The 21,366-nt window shown below is 50.1% G+C and overlaps 1 protein-coding gene across 1 annotated transcript; it reads left to right on the top strand.

The window, feature by feature from the left end:
* Nucleotides 1-385: 385 nt before the first annotated feature.
* Nucleotides 386-19,731, top strand: LOC1273737 (actin-binding protein WASF3). Its single transcript, XM_003436331.2, has 4 exons — nucleotides 386-663; nucleotides 13,656-13,842; nucleotides 14,822-14,926; nucleotides 19,111-19,731. Exons 1-4 carry the CDS (start codon nucleotides 655-657, stop codon nucleotides 19,434-19,436), a joined length of 627 nt encoding a protein of 208 aa, XP_003436379.2. The 5' UTR covers nucleotides 386-654; the 3' UTR covers nucleotides 19,437-19,731.
* The last annotated feature ends 1,635 nt before the right edge of the window (nucleotides 19,732-21,366 follow it).

Genomic DNA, 21,366 nt, shown 5'->3' with positions numbered 1-21,366 from the left:
CATACCCGTTCTCTCGCTCTCGCGCAACAACAAAAAACAAAGCGGCCGCTCACAAAGCTCTCCCACTTGCTGGGGTCTCTCTATTTCTCTACCCGTTCACCCGAGATCCGAAAGCCGTGCTTCCCCCATCTCGATCACTCACAATGCCGGCCAGAATCGCCACAGCTGAGGGGGCTGACTGAAAGCTCGCGCTCGCTCTCGTCGCTCTCGCGGCAGCTCATCGCGGAACCGAAACCGAACGGGCGGCGGGAGCGTAGATTTGGCGCGTGCTTTGCCAGCCCTGGGGCCTTCCCCCCTTCAACCCGTTTCGTTGCCGAGCGGGTTGGGCGGCCGACGGACGCGGCTCCGCTGGTACTGGTCGAATGTATAAAATCACTTCACGCTGGCTACCGACCGATCATTCCACGCTCAGTGCTTCAGCAGCCAGGATCACACCATCCTAGTCTTCCCCAGCTCCCCCCCAGCTTGAAAGGTTTGCCTGTGTGAACTAAGATTTCCCGGTGCCTTCCACTCCCCATCCCACCTCGCCAACACGTCACTCGATCGTGTGTACAGCAACTTCAGCAAGTGTCCCGAGCAACAGCCGGAAGAGTGAACTGTGATACCTTCGTGTAGTGATTGCCGCAAGTTTATACACACAAACCAATCATCAAAATGAATCTAGTAAGTTTTTTTTGTCATGCGAACGTTGTAGTTGTTGGCATAGGTAGCGTTGTAGTGTAAAACAGACGTTTGTTTGTCGGCTTGTGAATAGAGCAAAAAGTGTAAAATAGTGAAACTGTTGAACAGTTGGAAGTCGAACGGTTAAGCAGCGGTTTCATTGGTGATATTAGGCCCGTATGCTGCGTCAATTTTCCCTTTGCCTCATTGCTATTGCAGTGAGGGGAGCGGTGTGCCCTCTGCTCAACGGTAAACGGTAAAGGCACGGTGCAGAGCAAGCCGGGCAGCGAAGAGTGATAAGCAGCAGACAAAAGGGGAAGCTGCTTTCAGCAGTTTGTAGCACAAAACCCAATGAACTGAAGCCCATCTTCACCGCAACATAGCCGATAGGCTTGGTTTTATGTTGTTTTTTTCGTTTTCTTCATACTCTCTATACTGGATATTGTTTCCTAATTTTGTTTTTTTGGGAGAAACACTCCTCTCCTAATCGCTCATTTTGTCTTTCCTGTGTATTTGTGTGCGTGCGTGCGTGTTTTGTACCAGTGTTTGCGTGATTAGTTGTTGTGTGTACGTGCGTGAGCTCGATGGTTCGATGAAATTGCCCGAAAAACAAACACCAATCCGGCACACAGCGAAGCCATCTTCAGCGTTGCCGTGACGTGAGCGTTTGCCAAGCGCGAGTCTTTTCATCCTTCCGAACCCGCATTGATCGCTGTGTGGCTGTGTGTGCACGATAGCAATCATCACACAAAAAATGGCATAAGAAGAGCAGGGCCCATTAGGGCGGGAAGGCACTCACCTGTTTGGTGCAAAGCTGAAGCTCGACGCTTTCAATGAGGGAACTATCGATCGATTAGCGGCCACTTCCGGGGAACAGTTGGCGAGAGCAGACCTCATTCATGCACACCTCCCCCCCGGATGATCGAACCGATTGCTAGCACCGTACCCCATGCTCGAGGTAACGGAGTGCTTGGCGCCAACAGATTGACCTTAACGCGTCACGTTTTACGGGACGGCTTACTCGGGAAATCTCAGCTCCACGCGGGTCGATTCATTCGCAGCGATCGTACAATCGTTTTCCCAGCCCCAAATTGTGGCGCCGGTTGATTGTGAACCGGAAGCGGGCGTTTCCAACCGATGCCGTTTATTCCCGCTCCCTCAAGAAAAAAGGTTCACGGATAGCATTAACCCTTTGGCTTATTAAATTCCCCGCCCTCGAAATTGGCTCATTTTCATGGATTTTCATAAATGCAAGCTGCATGAGAAGAGTTGCCGTGCGCCTCCTGGGGATTGCACCTCCCAATTGGTTTGATTGGATTTTCCTTTTTCCAAGGTTTCCCATTTTGCGATCGACCCGTCTCGATCGCTGTAAACAATCAACGGCAAACAGGCCGTAAACAACGAAGTTCACTTGAAAGTGCAAGAAAAAAAAAATCATGAAACATGATCAAACACAACAAAAACATGAGCAACAACAACCAGTTGTAAGGTTAGTCTGTTTCACTTGTCTGTTTACGCGCACACCAATTTCACACACACACACCAACATGTGCCCATGGCCCGGAAAGACAGGTTTGGCAGTTGTTTATCATGGGGCTGGGTGGTTGAGCATAATGGAGAACAGAAAGGAACAGAGCAGGTTTGATGAGCCAGTTGACCATCGATTCGATGTTTGGCGTCGTAGCAGACCCCGAACGGTCTGGCGGGGCCATTTTTGTTCCAAAGCCAAATTTTGCAGTTTACCACCGTTTTGTACACAATAATGCCGATTTATGGCCATTTAGCAACTCGGCCGAACGCGGCGCTCGTTCCAGTATCTTATTTGATCTTGAGATCGGTGGCAATCGGGGGGTGCCAATTTTGCATTGCAAAACATCATTTTCCAGCTACTGGGCTCATTCTCTCCAGTCCGGCTCAGTTCTCATGCGCCCCGCCCCCAGCAGCATGGCTTGATTAACTCTGTTTGCCTACCATTGATGCGGGTGACACCAATTCCCGCCGGTCTAATGCAATCTAGCACACTTTTGATCTCGATCACCGTCCCGACACGGTTTCGGTTTCGATCGTACACGGCCGGTTTGGAATTGGGGTTCAAAATTTATTGGAATCCGGTACCATATTTCATGCAGGTGAGGTGACAAAGGGCTCGCTCCGTGAAATATTTCCCACACGGCTCGGAAACGTAGAAAGGGAAATTTTGATTAATAATTTCTAATTAGCATACCGCGTTTGTGGCCGCGTGCCGAACGTTTTTACTCTCCTTTGCCTCAACATGACACCGGAAGCGTCTGCGTCTTCGGCTTCGGAACCGGCCATTATACGTTTCCCGTTCGATTGATACGATCGGTGCGCGGAGCTTTCGAAAAGGGCAAAGAAATGCTTCCGAATGCCAGCGGAATAACGAGAAGGGCCCGGCAGTATATACACGCAACGTAGGGAAGTGTCACTTGTAAACGATAATACATCCAGGTGGCGCTGGTTGGTGCGGTCGTACCCAGCATCATATGATGCGGTGCGTAGTGCCTCACACAAAAAAAGAAAAGAAAAAAACAGGTAAACAGTGCGGCGGCACGCGCTGCGGACTTAATTTTCCCTTTTATTTTCCTGCAACTACTATCACCGGTTCGACGGCAGTAAAGCGCACGTGTAAGGAACCGGTTTGGAGGAGCAAGTGAAGAGAAAAAACACACAAACACACATACAGACACCGGATGACGGAGTCAAGATTTCCCTTTTTCTTCTTGGCACGGCATCGCGCTTAAACCGAGACTGGCCCACGGTTGCACTCGGATGCGAGTTTCCGCGAGGCGCTTCGGCAGCATTTACCCAGCAAGCAACACCGATCCGCGATGGTTTTTGACCTTTGTGGGCCCCTAGGTGGAGGAAGGAAGGGAACAGAACTGGGAGGAAACCGAAATGAAATAAAACGAAAAAAGCAGAAGATGAAGAGAAGAGCAAAAAAACCACGACAAAATCGAGAGTGAGCCGTTAATTGTCATTATGGAATCAGCGAGGCGGACGATTTTCCGTAGCCTTCGAGTCCGTTTGACCTTCAAGTAACGGAGTGGTGGTGGTGGTCGCGGTCGCGCTTACATTCCGATCGTCGCAAGTTCAAAATGGAGGTCAGGCGGTGTGGTGTTAACGCGTGTGTGTGTTTGTGCTTTCGTGCACGGATACGCACTCGACACACATGACAACCGCTTCGAATCGGCGACGCATCTCCATCGCTGTATCTTTCTTAATTAAGGCACATTAGGCCGGCCGCGGGGCACCCGAAAAACGCGCGCGCGGAAAAACTTTGCCGCTTCACGTTCCGTGGGCAAACACCTTACAAGCTCCCCTCCATCCCCTTCCCCACCCCTCCGGAAGCTGACACCGATCCGATAGGTGATGCGTCATTGACATTGATTTTATGATTAGACGGTCGTGTGCTGCCAAACGAAACAAATCTATTTGAAAAAGTGTGCCTCCCTTTCGGTAGCAATTTTGCTGCCAGCAACTTTACGAAGGGCATCGGGGCCAGACCCTACTGCGAGGTTGATTCGTCACAATTTGTGACGCCATGCTTTGCAGCACGAGAGGAAGCGCGCTGCCGCTACTGTTGGGTCAGTAGTACGGAAGCATGACTGCAGCTGAATAGATTGCAGATACCAACAAAGCGATCGTAAGATGTGATGGGTTCCGCAGTTAATAGACAGTATGCTACCACCCGTTGCAGGGACGGTCAATAATATGCAAATAACTGCCATATAATTGAATAAATCATACACGTTTAAAGGCCAGAGTAAAAGTTGCTTTACTAAACAGCGTGTGTTTAAATTGATAATTTGGGCACCATTAAGATATACAGCGAAGCGTGCCATGCACCCAAAAAAACATCAACCTCCCGGCACTAATGCGTGATAATCGCGTTAAATACGTGCGGTCCGTACCGATCATTCGAAGCGTGAAGAAGCGCCCAACAATGACGCACCGTTTATGAATGCATACACAAAAGACTTCAACTGGCGGGCACACGTTTTAAGCGACGAACCTTTGCCTTCACACCCGTACGAATGGGCCCGTAACTTTGGAGCAAACAGTTGCGATGTGGAATCGTGAAGTGCTACCCTTTGCGCCAGGAGGGCAGGAGGGGGGTTCAAGTGGCCGCACCGAAGAGGCTAATGATTTCCAGTTTTCCCTTTTATCTGGCTAATTATGGGCAGTTTATGGTAAATGAGGATTAGGCCGCGACACGCTGCGGGTGCGGGGTGAACGTGCACACCAGAAAACTGCCATTTTCCCTCCGATGGCAATGGGTGGCTTGCGATCGATGTAAACAGACAGGTGGTGTGGTATGAAACGTGGTGAAGGAAATGACAGTAATTTGATCCAGCACCTACACTCGATCGAAGGGAATCTCATCGTCATCGACAGCGCCGAAGACGCAATCCGCATCAGCTCCATCCGTCCCTGGGCGTTCGGGCTGTGAGCTAACTTCCGCACAAGCACACCATGTGAACGATATTGAAATTGAGCTTACACAGCTTGCTTGAAGCGATTGGATTCGATTGGATGATGTGCTGCATTCTCCCTAAGGCTGTAGGGCGTTCCATTTCGTACGCTTTCCTGTCCGGTTGCCCTTTACGGCGTTGAAGTCGAAGGAGGAAATTGTGTGCCGTCCTCGAAAATGTGAAATTGTTACTTCATATCGTGATTTTCTCAACCTCGCCCCAACGCTGCACATTTTGGGAGCATTCGTTTTGTTCTATTGTGTGCGTTTGGCCTGCCGTGTAATAATTTGATTATCGTTTGCACGGCGTTTGCGTTGAGTTCATTATCGTGACGTGCCACAGACGACTCATCTTTTTCCAACCACACGCCCCAGCTGGCAATTTGTTTTGCTGCACTGGCGGAAAATCGCGCCCCATATAATCAGCCGCTCCCGAAGCAACAATCGCACCCAAATTCGGTTCCACCTGCGCTTGGCATGGCTGCACAAATTCGAGCGTTACACGCGGAGGAGTTTCGGTTCGACTTTCGCACGATGAACGCGTATGCGCGTAGCATTTTTATGATTTTTCCCCCCGCCGCAAACTACTGCACTGCTTAATTCCGAAAGTACGTGCCCCGACCGGGCAAGGTTAGTGGCCCGGGTGAAGAAACGAAATGAGTAAAACAAAAACGAAAAAAAAACACATGAAAAAACTACGCCCATAAATCTTCGAATGTATTACAACAATGCATTCGTCCGCCGACCCGACAATCGAATCCCGAGAGCAATCCAGCGCATGAAATGTTACGTCAAAAATTAGCAAGCTGTGTTGCGCATAGTGCTCTGCTCGATTTGATTAACGTGATGGTGGACGCGCGGCACGCGCAAGAATCTGCATGGCCGGGCAAGGAGTGTTCGAAAGCTATCGGTCCCGCACACACACGCACACCTTTTTGGCGGCGTGCGATAGCGATCAGCTGTAAAAGGCAATTAATGCTTGAACACGTTCGTCGCCATTGCCGCAGCCCATTCCCCATTCTGGTACGCAACCAGAGTGACCGTGCCCCAGTTCGGACGGTGACCATGTCCGGTCCCGCTTGGGAAAGAAGACAGCCCACACAGTGTGTGTGTGTGTGTCTGTGTGTGTGTGTATGCGCACATGATTTCCTGGCCCCGTTTTCCATTTCGATTTCGATTTCAGGCTCGGAATGCCACGCAATGCGGCGCGATGGCGCGTGTGCGGACGTCCCTATAATTTATAGCGCACGGCATTCTTTGCGTGCCCATGGCAGGGTTTCCCGTCGCGGACCGTTGTTTCGGATGCTTCGGTTTGCTTAAAATTCCGTTCCGTTCGATCGATCCGTACGCAACACCCGGGACACAATGTGACCGATTGGACGCGGCCAAAGCAAATCGTCTAATGACGCAACTGGTTTCGGTTTTTGCTGCACTGGCGGGAGTTTGGGCAGGAATGTGTACTTCCTCAATTAGATGCGGCCCGGGTAAATGCATTGGCCATTTTACGTCCCCATCTTCCTCACCTGCCTTTCTCTTGCTGCAACTTGCACTTTGCAGAAAAAAACCATCCCCCCCCCCCCTTGGAAGACAATTATTTTCTAACGCAAGCCGTAGGAACAAAATACGCACGCGATCGTTTGCTGTTTATCGCGCTCACAAGGGTTAGTGTGGGTAGGGTGGCACTACTTCCCCCCCTTGGACCAACACCTGGCGAAGGGAGATTTTAATTTGATGCTGTAAATGCAAGCGTGTAACGTTGCGAGCTGCATTAATCTGAGCACCGTTTCCGAGCTGGGCTCGAGCCGTTATAATTAACCGCTCACACACACACACGCACACATCTTTCCGGCTTGTAGCAAGCATCCTTGAACCGGGAAACGCGCAAACACGACACTAAGCCGTCGTAAATGTATCTCAAGGGCGGCCAGCAATGGTGCCAGATGCTGCGGCGCGGGACATCTTGCGTCCGAGAACATTTGCATTCCTTGCCCCGACAGCCCCGGCAGTGGAGAACCACATTTGCCGTTCCGGTTACGTTTATTCACCTCTAGGGCACAGCAGAACCCGCTTCTGTGTGATTGAACAGATGGAGATTAATGATTTGTTGGAGAGGGAGGAGGAATAAAAAACAACTGAACAGTTCCACCGTGATCGATCGTGAGCCTGTTGCAAGTGACAGATAGTGGAGCAAATGACATGAAAAACATACAGACCGCGAAAAGCGAAAGGAAGAGCGGCAAAGGCACAGCATTTAAGTACAATTTAATCGCCATTATTGCTCTCCCACCACTGCTTTGAGTGTGTTTGTGTGCGTTTTTTTATTGCCGTTGTTGATAAATGATCGTCGAGTTGAAGATGGACCCGCGCATCGCTCCATACAGGACCTTGACTTTCGTGAGCGTTTACACGCGCAAGGACGCGGGCGCGAGATCGAGTGGCCGCTCGGGGGGAAGCCTCTCATCACATTCGTTCGTTCGTGCGCGCCAGAAACCGGGGCGGAGCAAGGAGCGGATCATTAAAAGCCTACCTGGCCGTGCGCTCCTTCCAAACCTGCACCCCTGCATCCGATTGACGGTGGCAACGTCTGGCCTTCGGCGGTTCGATCCGATCCGAACTGTGGGCCAGAGTGTCGCACTGGACCCGCACTCGAAGCAGTCGGGCCGAATTGCGGTTTCGTAATTTTTTTGTAACGGAACCAACGGCAAAAACGTACTGCGGGGTGGGTGGGTGTGAACATTGTAGGTGTGTGATACGCGGCGCCGGAGATTTAAATGAAGTTTGAACACTTCCACCGTGGCCGGCCGTCTCTGGCGGCGGTGGCGTCGTCGTACGTGATCGACGGCTGGGCGAAAATTCGTAAATGAAGAAGGCAAACGTTCACGTCAGCTTGTCATTGACCGCTTACGTGTGGAGTGGAAAATCTGCTTGAAGTAACGTCACCCTCCCGCAGCCATCGCCGCTTCGAGCTAGCTGGCTCGAGCTGGCTGACTAGCGGCGGGTTCTACTTATGCCGAACACACACACACAACTCGAGAGCGGTTTGTGGGTCAAGTTTGCACAGCTGATCGGGGAGGGGTTCTGCAAAAAAAAACTGTGTGCCGTTTGCTCCCCCCCTCCCCCCTGCAAAACCCCATTTCACCCTCTTCTCGGCTGGCCAATCAAACCCGGAGTGCCGGAGCCAATTAAAATGCATTACACTCGAAACCGCGGGGCCGCGTGCGCTGGGAAAATGGACCGTCCGTTCGGCCCACAGCCAGTTTGCTTCGGCACACACACACACACACACGGCTGGGAAGCGAACTTTGAAGCCGCTTTGCTCGTGTGGCCAATTGGTTTCTGAGGTTTGCAAAATGCGCTGTGACAATTGGCCACTGGACTGGGCGCCAACCGACCGACCGATCGACCCGGCGCGCGAGTGCTGTGCAAATAATAGCTGCAAAAGACCGCGCTGGGTCTGTCAAGCTGTCACACAGGGTGCACAGCTTTTGGTGCACGGAAATCACGCCGCCTGACCATGGTCTGGACTGTTGCGGCCGGTTCGGAAAGCGTGTTCCGCGTAAAGTATGGAAAGTGGTTCGCGGCGCAACCACAGTGGCCCAGCCGGATTAGTGTCGTCATGTGCCGCGTCGTCATGTGCCGTCCACTTCCTTCCAGGAAACGGTCGGTCCGAAACGGTACCAACAGCCTGGCCAGGATCGCCACTTCTCGCATGGTCGCTTTCGGCGACAAGTGTGTCGTTTGGCGATGTGAGCGTTTTTGCATAATTTTCGCACCGAAGCAAATAGCACCCGATTCGTTCGGCTAGTGCTCGGCGCTACCTGAAAATGCGACAAACAAGACACTGATGATCGTAACGAAAGGCACAAAAAAAGAAGAAAACAGAAGTAACGTAGAATGCGACAAGTTTACGGTTGGCGGCGTTTCACAATCCACTTTGCGTCCCGATCAAACGGCTCACACACATGCTGGCCATGGGATTTTAACAACCGTCCCATCACACATCGTTCGATGGCAGCTCGATTGCCAACTAACGGACTCTATTAACGACACTCGATCGGGGTGCCTTTTTTTCTCTCCTTCTCTTCACTTTGCCAAACGACCATTCGGGACGGGGTAGGGCTGTGGAAGGGCAATATATGAGTTATTGCTTTCCGTTGTGTCCGGAGGGGGGGGCTGTCAAGGGAGGGGAACAAGAACAGCTGGTAATAAATAGATCGTAATCGAAGTGTATACATTCAGGCGCTCGAAACAACAGCACACCGCGTGTGACGTAAAGCACCGAGCGCACATAATGAAGCAAAAAAACAGGCCAAAGTCAACCGAGTCCGCCTCCAAGTAGCTGTGCGCGCTCTGTAGCAAAAGAATGTCATTAACGTTTGCCGGTATCAAACCCTCCGCCCCTGCGTCTCCGCTCACGGTCGGGTTGACGGCTCTGATGCACTTGCGGAACCTGCTGCTGCTGCCGCTGCACCAACAACCGTTCCAACCGTCGCGCGGACAACACAGACCTTGCCCAATGTAGGTCAGTCGGCGGGTATCGGTCACCACCAGAGAGCCCTTCCGTGAGCGCTTCCCAAAAATTTAACCAGCTCATAAGCAACCCGAACCGCGATCTTTGGATTGGCTGCCGCTGGTGCTGCTGCTGATTGCCTTCGAAGTCGACGACTGTCATTCTATGAAAGTGCAGCAACGATCGTGTTTTGTTGTTTCATCTTACCACTTCACCGTGACGCACTTAGTTAACACGGGCTGTTGGCAGGCAGGGAAACGAAGGCTTGGGAGCGAGGAGAGGAGAGGAGGAGGGACAATAAAAAAGCGCTTTATTGAAAAATGATGAAATTCCAGCAGAATTGAACAAGATTCCTTCCTCGTGTTTGGTGGGCGGCGGGCGGATCAACATACAAGAGGGTGGTGTGACGGGCGAGTTTTTACAAGCAAGCCAAGCAGCCTCAAGATGAAATATTATGCAATTGGATCGTGTTGGCCGGTGCCGACCGACGGTCAGTAAGAGGCCAGCACCAGGGGCCGCACACAGTATTGGTTTGCGGGGCGGCACGAGTGAGCGAAAGAGAAGGCACCCGAGATTGAGAAGGCAGGGTAATATTGGTCGGTGGCGATGATCACTTTCATGCTTCATGTTGAAGATGGGATGGAATGAAGGGGGACGCAAGGGGGAATTCTACTGCCACCGATCACGATCGACGCTGTGCTGTACCGGTGTGTTGCTGTAACCTGTCAAAGTGTCAACTTGCGCCCGACAAACTGCCTGCCCTCCCCGTGGCAGCTCGATCACGATTAGAACGAACTCGGCCCCGGGTTTGATGTTGATGATACGGAAATGGGAGACGCAACCAAATGGGAGTTTCGGTATCCTTCCCGCACGCATGTGGGAGCGTATGGTGCGTCCTCGCAGGTGCTAGGGGAGGCAAGCGACGAAACCCCGAGACGGCACACTAATGGCCAACTCCACCGCGTGTGCGCAACACCCGAACTGAATCTGGGTCCGTCTGTCAATTAAGGCTCGGGCTATTGATCATCATCAGATTTCGGTAGTCGTGGTATGTTTGTGTGTGTGCTCGCAGTGAAGAATTTCGCAACGATTCGAGCGAAACTGACAAACAGGAGGAAAAAGCTCTCCAACCACCTCCTCTAGTGCGATATTTTGCCTGATGGTAGAATTTATTTCTAGGCTCCCAACTAGCGTTTAATCACATCATTTGTTACGCAAGCGCCAACACGTGGTTTGCTGCTGAGTTTCTGTGTGTGTGTGTGTGTGTGTGTGTGTGTGTGTGTGTGTGTGTGTGTGTGTGTGTGTGTGTGTGATACTGCGCATTCACTTTCATGTTTTCGGCGCTTAATGGTTTCGATTGCCCGAGGAGGGCTGGTAGCAAACACACACACACACACGCTGCACCTTCATGGTAGCGCTCCAGGTGGAATCCCTTAAAAAGCTGCTACTTATCGCACTTGCCGTCGTCGCCTAGCAGCTGCCGGCAGGATGATGGAGGGGCCGAGACAAGACGCTTACCAGCGGCAGCCCTAACCAATTTCTCAATCCCGCCAGCCACTATTATCTGGATGTGAGGTGTTGTTTTCCTCCTCCTTTTATGCACCATTCCCGCTGCTCTGTCTCTGCTTGCTTTTGCCCGGTGTGTAACTGGTGCGCGCCGGAATTATGGCATAACGAGCAGATACCGTCAGGAGAGAGACTCGCGCACACAAAGCAATGGCTATCAGTCGTTCTTGGCACGATTCCGGTGCTGTGCACCGACTAGAATATCTGGTAGGCAAATTAGACCACCCCGCGCTGTAGCCACAAAGGCAAACTAGGTCACCATTTTATCGCCGCCCTTCTCCCTGCCCGACCAACCCCAACAGAGGAAGGAGCGCACAACTAAAACTAGATCGATCGTGCAGCATTAGAGCTGTGTTTTCTACTCTTTTCTTTGTACGTTACTCACCCAATTCTAGCACACCGGGCTAGTGTAGACACTCGCACGTGCTACATTGTGTCGGAGATCTGGTGCCTCCGTTTTTCGCCCACCCACTAGCCTGCGCAGTCTGCCAGCAGCTGTAGCAGCAATAGACGTAACGGAATGTGAGCACTGGCTCCAACCTGCAACCGGTGTGGCACGAGTCGCGTTCGTTTGTTTGAAGAGCGTTGTTGTCTTCCCCACTTGCTATCGGACTGCACGGAACCGGACTACTCCGAGGATACCGCCCGTCCACACCGGGTTTATGTGACTTTCGCTTTCGCTCAACATCCGACAGTCGATAGCTGGTCGGAACTGGTTGCACGCCAATCCAGCGGAGCTCCCGCCTGTCCACACAAATCCGTACTCCAGCTGGACGTACTTGTAACACATCCGTACAGATACAACGGGTACTACCCTTGGGGGGAACCGGCGTCTCAGATCAGCTCGATACGCGCAAGAGAGCGGGAGTTAATGGGCTTTGTGAAAAGAAAGTGAGATCTTCGCGCACACATGAATGAGCCAGCCAAATTGGCCGATCCGTCGGGGATGGAGGCCCAAAAATCCAGTTCACCCAAAACAACGGCCAGGTGGCCAGTTTATGATCCCCAGCCTTCGGTGTGAGCTTCGATCGAACGTGTTTTGTTTCGCGGGGCGTTTTCACTGTTTGCCAATCCGCAAATCGGTTTTCACACATCGCTAACCGGCTGGCTGGGTTTTATGTCATCGCGGAAAGCATCGGCGGCCGGCTCCGCGATACGCAACATACGAAAACCCGCAACAGACAAGCGGCTGGAGAGCGATCGATCTGGTACAAAAAGCGTGTGCATTGGTGGACCGGTGGAACGCCAAACGTGAACAAATTGAAAGCCAAGACAACAAGTCTTTCCGGGCACGGCGGCGGCGGTAGACAAATCCCATTCAGTAAAGAGCAGCTTAGATGGTAAAAAGAACAGGCAAATCATCGCATGCGTACGACTCTTCTGTACGCTTGTCGATACGGATCGGTTTCGGCGTGTGTGTGTGCGCACAGGCCGAATCAGCGGATTGAACCGTATGCTGTTCCGGGAGCTTTTGTGCCCGGATAGCAACAATTAGCAGCGCGTGAGACGGTGTGTATTTGAATGCATATTAATCATCACGCTTGCCTAATGGGTACCTTTCAGGTGCGCCTCCGTCTCGGAAACGGTGACCATCGAAAAACCCGTCAGCTCAGTCAGCCCTCGTTTTTATTGATCCCCTTTTATTCGATCTCGTACCATTCGCTAACGATCGAACCGAGAGTATGCGATGGGCCGGGCTTAGGGGCACAATAAACGGCTTTTCTTTAATTAAATGAGTTTCATCATACGCAGCGCGCCGATGCGCCACCATCAATCCAACGCGCATAATTAGGCGCATAAATTGGGTGTGCGCGCGATCAAACGAGCGCGATACCGACCACTGGTCGTGGTGGTGAAAATTGCCCAAAAAGAGCCCGTTTATCATCTATTCAATTAGAGCAGTGTTTGGTGCAATGTTCGTTTGTTCTCCTAGGCAAGCGGTTACAACCAAAAAAGCTATCATTTTCCACGCAGCGAGTGATTTATTCTGAATGGACAATCGGGGTTTCGTTAGCTAACAATTCATTAACAGCTATTCTCGTTCGTTGCTATCGCTCATTGCAATCTTTCGTTCTTACCGTTGCACCGAACAGTGGGGGATTAGATATGTCTAATTTGACCTTATTTTGATAGTGACGTTATCGTTTGGGTATGGCGAAAAGAGCTTGCAACACGTTTCGTTTTGTTTTTTTTTTGCTGTGAACCATTCCCAAACGCGAAATGGTCTATAATTGACCCATCATTTGCGGCATCATCTCATCTGCTCGATTATTATGTGCTGTTTTTTTTTGTTTGTTTGTTTCTCACCACTTTTCCTATGTACTGTAGCTCTACTTTTGATCATTACGATCGTGATGTTTTGTTTTCCATGATCATTTATCTCACACTCTCTTTTCTTTCTCTTTCTATCTCTCCTCTTCTCCTCAGTTCACCGTGTTCTTCGCCCTCGTCCTGGCAGTGGCCACCGTCGCCGGCCAACGGTTCGGTTTCCCGCACACGTCCCAGTTCGGGCTCGCCTCGCTGACCGGTGACTTCGGTGGACCGAGCGCCTTCGGTGGACAGGATTTGTCAGGTACTTTGAACGCTGGTATCAGAGATCCGCGACAGAACCGAGGTGAGTGGCTTACAATTTCCGGTGTGGGTGGGACGAATGGGGGTATGTGGCAAAGGGACGCGATTCGGGCGCGATCTTGACACGCGGGAGAGTCGAGCTCTATTATTACGTCCAGAAGTGTAGCGAAACGAAGGAACGATGGCAGACTTCCCCTTTCTGGGCGAGGGATGGAGCCGATCACCATCACGGCAAGGTTCCCAAACAAGGTTTGACGTAAGCACGCGGGACCAGTAATTTGCATCGCATTCGCGGGAGTGTGATTTACGCGGCTGCCAACAAAACCCAACGCTGACGGTTGTAGTTGTTAGCATAAGTTGAGCTGTCTTTGGTACACCCGGTACACCTAGAATCGGATCCATAGCTTAGTGTGTGACCTTTAGCGAGGGGCGCACAGTTGCAGTTCGTCCCATTCCCGCGGTTTTTTTTCCATTCCCTTCCCTACCTTCTATCCATGCCGACCGGTTTTCCCTATCCCCCACCCCCCGGCTAACGACGGGTTTTTTTGTGTGTGTGAGGTTTTGTGTTGTGAATTTGGACAAACTAATCGGAAAAAGGCAGTGAATGGCAGAGAGAAAAGCTGAACCGTACACAGCATCGCGCATTAAATTGCCGTCGGGCGAGCAATGATCGTTATTTGCATTTGACGGCACCGTACAAGGCGCTAAGTATACGGTTAACCGGTACGGTAGTTGACATTTAAGGGTGGCTCGGAGTGTTATTGCCTGTGCAGTAGATTGGGCCGGCAGACAGCTGTAGATAGTCGTAGTGGAGCAGTGGTTTGGAGTGAACGGGCGGCCGAGTTGCCCCGTTGGGTGATCCTTCCCGTCGGAAAGGAGAGGATTTCTATCTAGTGTTTTGAGATTAGCGTTTGTTTGGGGTATCATTTTGGTTGTTTGTTTGTTAGATACGCTAGACTACAGTTTGTGTTGCTAACTACATTCTAATGGATACGTCTTTTCCCTCGTTCCCAATTCCGCAGGACCCGTTGTGTTCCCGCCAGCGCCCGCCGATGCTCCAGTTGAGTCGAGCGGAGTGATTGTTGGTGCTTCCGGATACGGTTTCGTGCCACCGAATACGCCCCAGAGTAAGAACGAATAATAATTTCGAGCGTTGGCATCTTCGTTGGGCAAAACAGCAACACTACTACTATTACTACCACACACCCACTAACACATTGGCCCCCACCGCCTCTTTGCCGACCAATAATAGGGGGTTCGTCGCTTAGACGAATAACTGTTTTGTGCTATGCTGCTATTACTACTTCTACTACTACTACTACTACTACTACTACTATTACCACAATTACTACCACATCAGCATCGTTCTGCCACTAATAAGCTACCCTTCCTTCCTATGCTAACCTGAACTCTCTGCCGCCGTGATGCTCACCACGAATTCTTGTAAGCGAAGCGAGGGAACACACACGCCGTGGCCTGACCCTCAAAAAAGATCGAATGTTTGCCTAACGCAAGCGTCACGAGGAGGGAGGGCAAAAGAAACAATCAAAACAATCCGTGGGACAGCGCACAATGTACATAGGTGCACGGAGAGATAAACCACGCGCACAAGCTGCGTTTTCGATCTAACCCCAAAAAAAAAAAAAATACAACAACGGCACATGCCGAAGCTTTCAATTAATTCCAACCCTAATGATCAACGCGCTTGGCCGAGAGACCTTCTCGGCCTGATACTAATCACATGCAGACTGAACCAGCAAGCCCTCCACATCCGTGGAACGAAAGCATTTAGTATCGCCCCCCGCTCCCGGCAGAGATGTGCAATGTGTAAACGTGGGAAGGAATTCTTCTAGTAAATATGCGCCTACTCGTGGCAGCTCTGCGTCACTGGCCACACGACAGGCCAGTTCCGTTTCTCTTCAGATTGCCATCTAACTAAACAGGCGTGCCGGGCGGATAGTTAACACAATGCTACCCGTTCCTGTCCCGCTGCCTATTCCGTCGCTTAGTTTGCTGTTAACCTATTTTAACCAACCGCGTGCTGATCCCCGTAGTACCTCCCGCAGCACTAACCACGCGTCTGTGTAGCCGCGTTTCTAACGCTTTGGCGCTGCTGCGCCGCAACGGATCCGTAACGTGATACTCATCCATTGAATCTGCTCCCCCGTCTAGATTACTACTAAGTCGTCCTACGTCCTACGAAGCATCCGCAACCTTCCCCGTCCAACACAATCCATCCTACCACCTCGTTCCCTCCAGCTTCCTTCCAAGCAATCCAAGCACCGTGCTCCAATAGACCTATTCCTCTTGCAACAATGCAACACTGCAAGCGGACCCTACTGGTGGGCACTGATGGGGAAGGTAAAGGGATCTATGATGCGATCTCCCAAACCAAAACCCAAGCCGACCGGAAAACCCATCAGCCGATCGGGTCCACTAGGATGCTTTATATACATATAAGTGTGTGTGTTTGCGAGTAGATTTGGATGTGACTAATGCGAAAACAACTCCCTGTACATAAAAATCAAACTTGCTTCCCGCGTTCAATCCTACCGCCAATGCACCGATTGTCCAATGTGTGTTCTCTTACCATTTTCCAGATGCGTTGTACCGAAATTTGCGATTCTACTAAGTCAGTGAGGGTTTTTGTAGCATTTTGTGTCTGTGTGTGGTTTGCGCACCGAACGATGCGGTGAACTGATCGATATACTTCTGTTGTTAGCTGCACATAGAAGATTTTGTACACAAAAGTGTCTTTCTGCTTTAGATCGTTTAACGCTAGCAAGACGTAGATTAGGGTGTTTACAACTATCCTTCATGAACACAAAAACACAAAAAAATATCGCAGACGGAGTTAGAAGATCACAAAGAAACGCAAAATGCGTCACACATCAGGCAACAGGGTACAGGGTCACCGCGCGAAGTACGCAAAATAGTCCACCAGTCCATCACTACACCGTCAGCGCACTGATCAGGGATAGCGTCTAGCACTGGTTGCTTTTGTTGGTTAGGGATTAGTTTTAGATCGCATAGAAGAGTGCATAGGAATGAATTTGATGCCATATCAAATTTGTTGTTCAAACAAAACCCGGAAAGTCGCCGTTGCGTGGCCGAAAAGGCTCAAAGTTTGTGTCCGTGCGAGTACTATTCCAATCAGTTTTTCCACACTGTCACACTGTCAGATGGAAAAGCTCATTGTTGGTATCTTACTTCCCCGAACGATTCGAACGATGAGTGAAGCTACGCATCGGATATTGTACGCTAGTGTTACAGTTAATGCATTGCGCGTTCAAAATCGTTATTAGCTGCTGGTTCCTTCATGATCACGATCCTCCGATATAGGATAGCAACGCTAGGAGATCAACCCTAACACAGACAGTTAAATCATTCACTACCACACCCCACGGAGGATTAATATCCGCCGGACAGTATTTATTGGTAAAGGTTAGCGCAACACCAACACCGCTGCCGGTGCTGCCACCAACAGCAACAGCCGCCCGAAGCCACACAACCGATTCCCCCAAAAATGTACAGAACCAACCCAACCCTCCACCACCAAACCAGTATCAAACGGGTAATCCTTCAACAGAAACCACTCCCACTCGCGGAAACGAACCAAACCAACCCCGGTCCGTTGAACATATTGTACAAAGAGCAAACACGAGCAAGCACGTCTAACGCACGCGGCGCCAGTTACTTAGCAACAGAGCAACACAGCTGTAACCTGTATAGCCCTCCTAAAATACTATCCTTCATCCCTATCCCCCCTCCCTCTCCTTTTTGTACAAAATGCAATCCTTTAAGTGTGTCTGCTAGGCTAAATGAATGTGTGTGTGTGTGTTGAGCGAATGTGTGTGAGAGCGAGCATTAGAATGTCCGCGAAACAGGTGCGTCCGAGCGCCGGTGTGAGCGAGTGGGATTGAAGTTTCCGTAACACCTGATGGTTTCCCCCATTTTCTGTACGATACTATACACATAGCAATTAATTGGTAACTTAATAAATTATTGTATAAATGACATTTAAGTGTTACGGGTTTGACATGTTTAATTGGGTTTGGGGGTTTTGGGGGGGCCGTTTGCCGATGTTGAAATGGGGAACCCGGCGATACGAGTGAACAGGGGACAGGGACATCGGTTTTATCCCGCACGGTTTCTTCTAATCGAAATTCCATCTCAACCGACTGACCACCTTCGCTAATTTAACCTACACCTCCCTCTCCTGTGTAAATATGATCTCTAACTCGTTCTGGCAAGGGGAAGTCGGACTCTGCCGGTTTGTTTCCATCCACCGTTGGCTACAACCCGAGCCCACAACATGCGCACTGCATTTAACGTGTGTTCCCGGACAGTGTTTTCGGTTTTAATGGAGCAGCCCCCTAGCAACAGCACTCACCAGCGTCACATTCTTATGCGTTCGCCCAAGGTCACAAGCGGTCGCAATTTTTCGCTCGTCCACCTCGTCCACCCGGTTCCCCGGGTATCCCCGTTCACTTCCTGCATGTTTGGGGCAACCGCCAACCGAAGCCTCTCATATGTTCGCCGTGGGGAATGGTGGGCATCGGCGTATGCGGTAATGGGTATTTATATTTTAAAACCGTAACACGCCGCCGCAGCTCTTTCGCAATCGCGTGCTGCCAACCGACCGCGAGCTTTGGGGGGGAGGCTGATTGGTGGTTTTCCTTCCTTTTTGTCCACTCGCGCCACTCGGCGAAGGTGTGCCGCCGCCGCCACAGTAAAACCCGCACACAAAACCCTACTAGCTTCCTCGTCGTCGCAAGAACGCGCTAATCTTTGGGTAAGATCGCCTTCCTCTTCTGGCACGCGGCCATCGGTCGCGCTCGATTGTTGCAGTCGCGCAGCGCAGCACCGCTGTGGCAGCTATGCTCTGTAGCGATTGACTTTTTAGTGTCACAGCACAGAGCCGCTGCAAAGTGTCGTTAATAACTGTGATCCTCCCCCGGATGGCGACCCCCGGACCCGTCTCGTTGGTATGCCCCCCGCACGGTATGCTGATTGATTGAGCGACTGTTTGTTGTGTAATGGCAAGCTTCTCCCACTATCCTTCTCCGACCCCGTCCCCCCCTTACTGGCTGTCTGCCTTCATTGCATGCCGATGCTGACCACACGCTGACATTGTGTGCAGGTGGCGCAAACATACTGTACATATTACAGGGTGCGAACTAACTCGAGCAACTTGAACTTGTACAGACACGACTTACATCACACGTGCGAATGGAAGATGGAAGGAGGCCGGGCCGCCCCGAACATGATGACGCTTACGACCACCCACTCTGACTGACCTCGTTTACAGAATTCAGGAAAAAGGCCCCGCCATACCGATATCCGCCAGCGCCCTGGAAGCTGCCCGTTCCGGCCGCCGCCACCACCGGCACCTCGCAGCGGCCCAAGAAGCCCGGCATCGTCAAGCTAACGCCGACCGTTCCGATCGGGAGCTACAAGAAGCCGACGCCGCCCAAGTGGTTCCGGTTCTACAAGGGACCGGGTACGGCGGCCGTACGGAAACCGCCGCCCGTGCCCCCGCCAGCACCGCACGGCCTAGGGTACGGTGGGTCGAGTGTGTTTGTTGGCCGCCCGAAAGCGGTTGCCACAAGCGTTAGCTACGCGACGCGACACTAGGCTGCGGATGATGCGGCACTGAGGACACGATGGATGCAATGTACCAAGGACGCGTTGCGGGGCGACCCCGAGAACGATGTACATACGAGCGCAGGAGCAGCTGTTGGCTGGCAGTGAAGTGTTCGCCATTTTACCATTAGAGCAGTAGTTAGTTTGTAGTGACGATCGAAAACGACAACAGATGGACGGATCACTTTATGTTTCCGCTCTGAATTAACCAATGAATATTTAGCAGTGTTGTGTAATACGGTATAGAAGAGTACAAAATAAAGCAATGTTCTTGATATAAAGGTAATCGCTATTGTATTTATTTCTTATTTTCCAAACATTTCCTTGAACATATCACAATATAACAAACTCTGATTACATACTAATCATTTTAATAAATGAAATTCAACTGACTAGCAATTGAGGTGTACACGAATTTCAACAATGCAATTAAATATTTTTAAATTCCTGTACAAAATATGTGTTTTCATTTTTACTGTTTGCTATGCCAATTCTTAATGAGTAAAAAGTTCTTCGTGTAAAAAGAATAAAGTCAAATCCTTAAAAAAAATTTTCTTCTGAAATTAATTTTGTGGTCGTTGGTCCAATCGTTTGCTGCTAAACATGCCAAACTTGATCATAACACTTGTTATAACTCTATTCTTTGGTTCAATAGCACATTGTTTCCTTTCTTCAATCGTTTGTTTCACGCTTTGTTAACTTGTCAGATATCAATATTTAATCGTTATAGATACATATCTAGAAGCCTACAAAATTGTTTCATAATAATAACCTTTTTAACACTTTTTATTAGAGGTAATTAATTTCGTGTATAATTATGTTTAAATGTATAATGTTTGAAAGATGAATGTTTCGTGAACAAAAGTGCGTGTTCTTCTTCTTCTTTTTTTGGCACAACAACCGCTGCTGGTCAAGGCCTGCCTGTACCCACTAGTGAAGTGGGCTTGGCTTTCAGTGACTTTTTGTTACCGTAGCAGCATAGTCAGTCCTACGTATGGGGGCACGGTCTATTCGGGGCTTGAACCCATGACGGGCATGTTGTTAAGTCGTTCGAGTTGACGACTGTACCACCAGACCGGCCCTGGCGTGTTAGTTACTCAAAAATAAGCTATTTCTTTTTCAATTTCCTCTTCATTGTTGGCGTTACCCTGTGAGGATGGTCCTATGCAGCTTTTTGAGGCATATTTTAAAATTTATTTTAATATTCATTCCTTGCAGCAGGGAAATGCTTTGTTTTGGATTCGAACCTCGGCCTTATTTGTATTACATCACAATTTAGGCCTTCTGTCTCCCAATGTTCGATTTGATATTTACATTATTTACCCCAGAGGGTATGCAATGCGCACACCATGTAAACTATAAATTATGCAATTTGCAGTACAAGCTGTGCGTCTATCTAGCAATTGTTTGCTCTCTGTCACTCAGCAGTGAGACAGGGTTTCTAGCTAAACTTAAGTTACACAAAAAACTCAGAAAGACATTGTGGAAATACCATAACTCTGTCCTATTTGTACTAGATTTCCACATTTATATCATAATCCATTCTTCATAAAACACAGCATATCGAGAAATGTATTTTATTCTTGCAGAAAAGACATCCTTCTAGAATGGCAAGCGATGCGAAATTTAATTGCTGTTACATTGTAGCTGACGCGGACTGCATCCCTCATAACAAGTCTGCCTATCGCGTCTTACAGATCATAAAAATACCGAGTTATGTAGTAACTCTCCTCATTCCACCGTGCCAGAAACGACTGCCAATCGATCGCTACAGAACGTTACATTTTTATTTCCGAAGGATGCAGCGTATAAAAGTGCGCAACGATTCCCATTCCCTTTCGAAGCACATATTCGGGCCACTATGGTAACTATCGCTGGGAACCGGAACTGTTCGCAACGATCGTAAAACCGCTGCGAAAGG

This window comes from Anopheles gambiae, chromosome 2 (assembly GCF_943734735.2).
Source record: "Anopheles gambiae chromosome 2, idAnoGambNW_F1_1, whole genome shotgun sequence".
Lineage (NCBI taxonomy): Eukaryota > Metazoa > Arthropoda > Insecta > Diptera > Culicidae > Anopheles > Anopheles gambiae.
The sequence above is the reverse complement of the archived record's forward strand: the minus strand, read 5'-3'. Positions and strand labels throughout refer to the sequence as shown.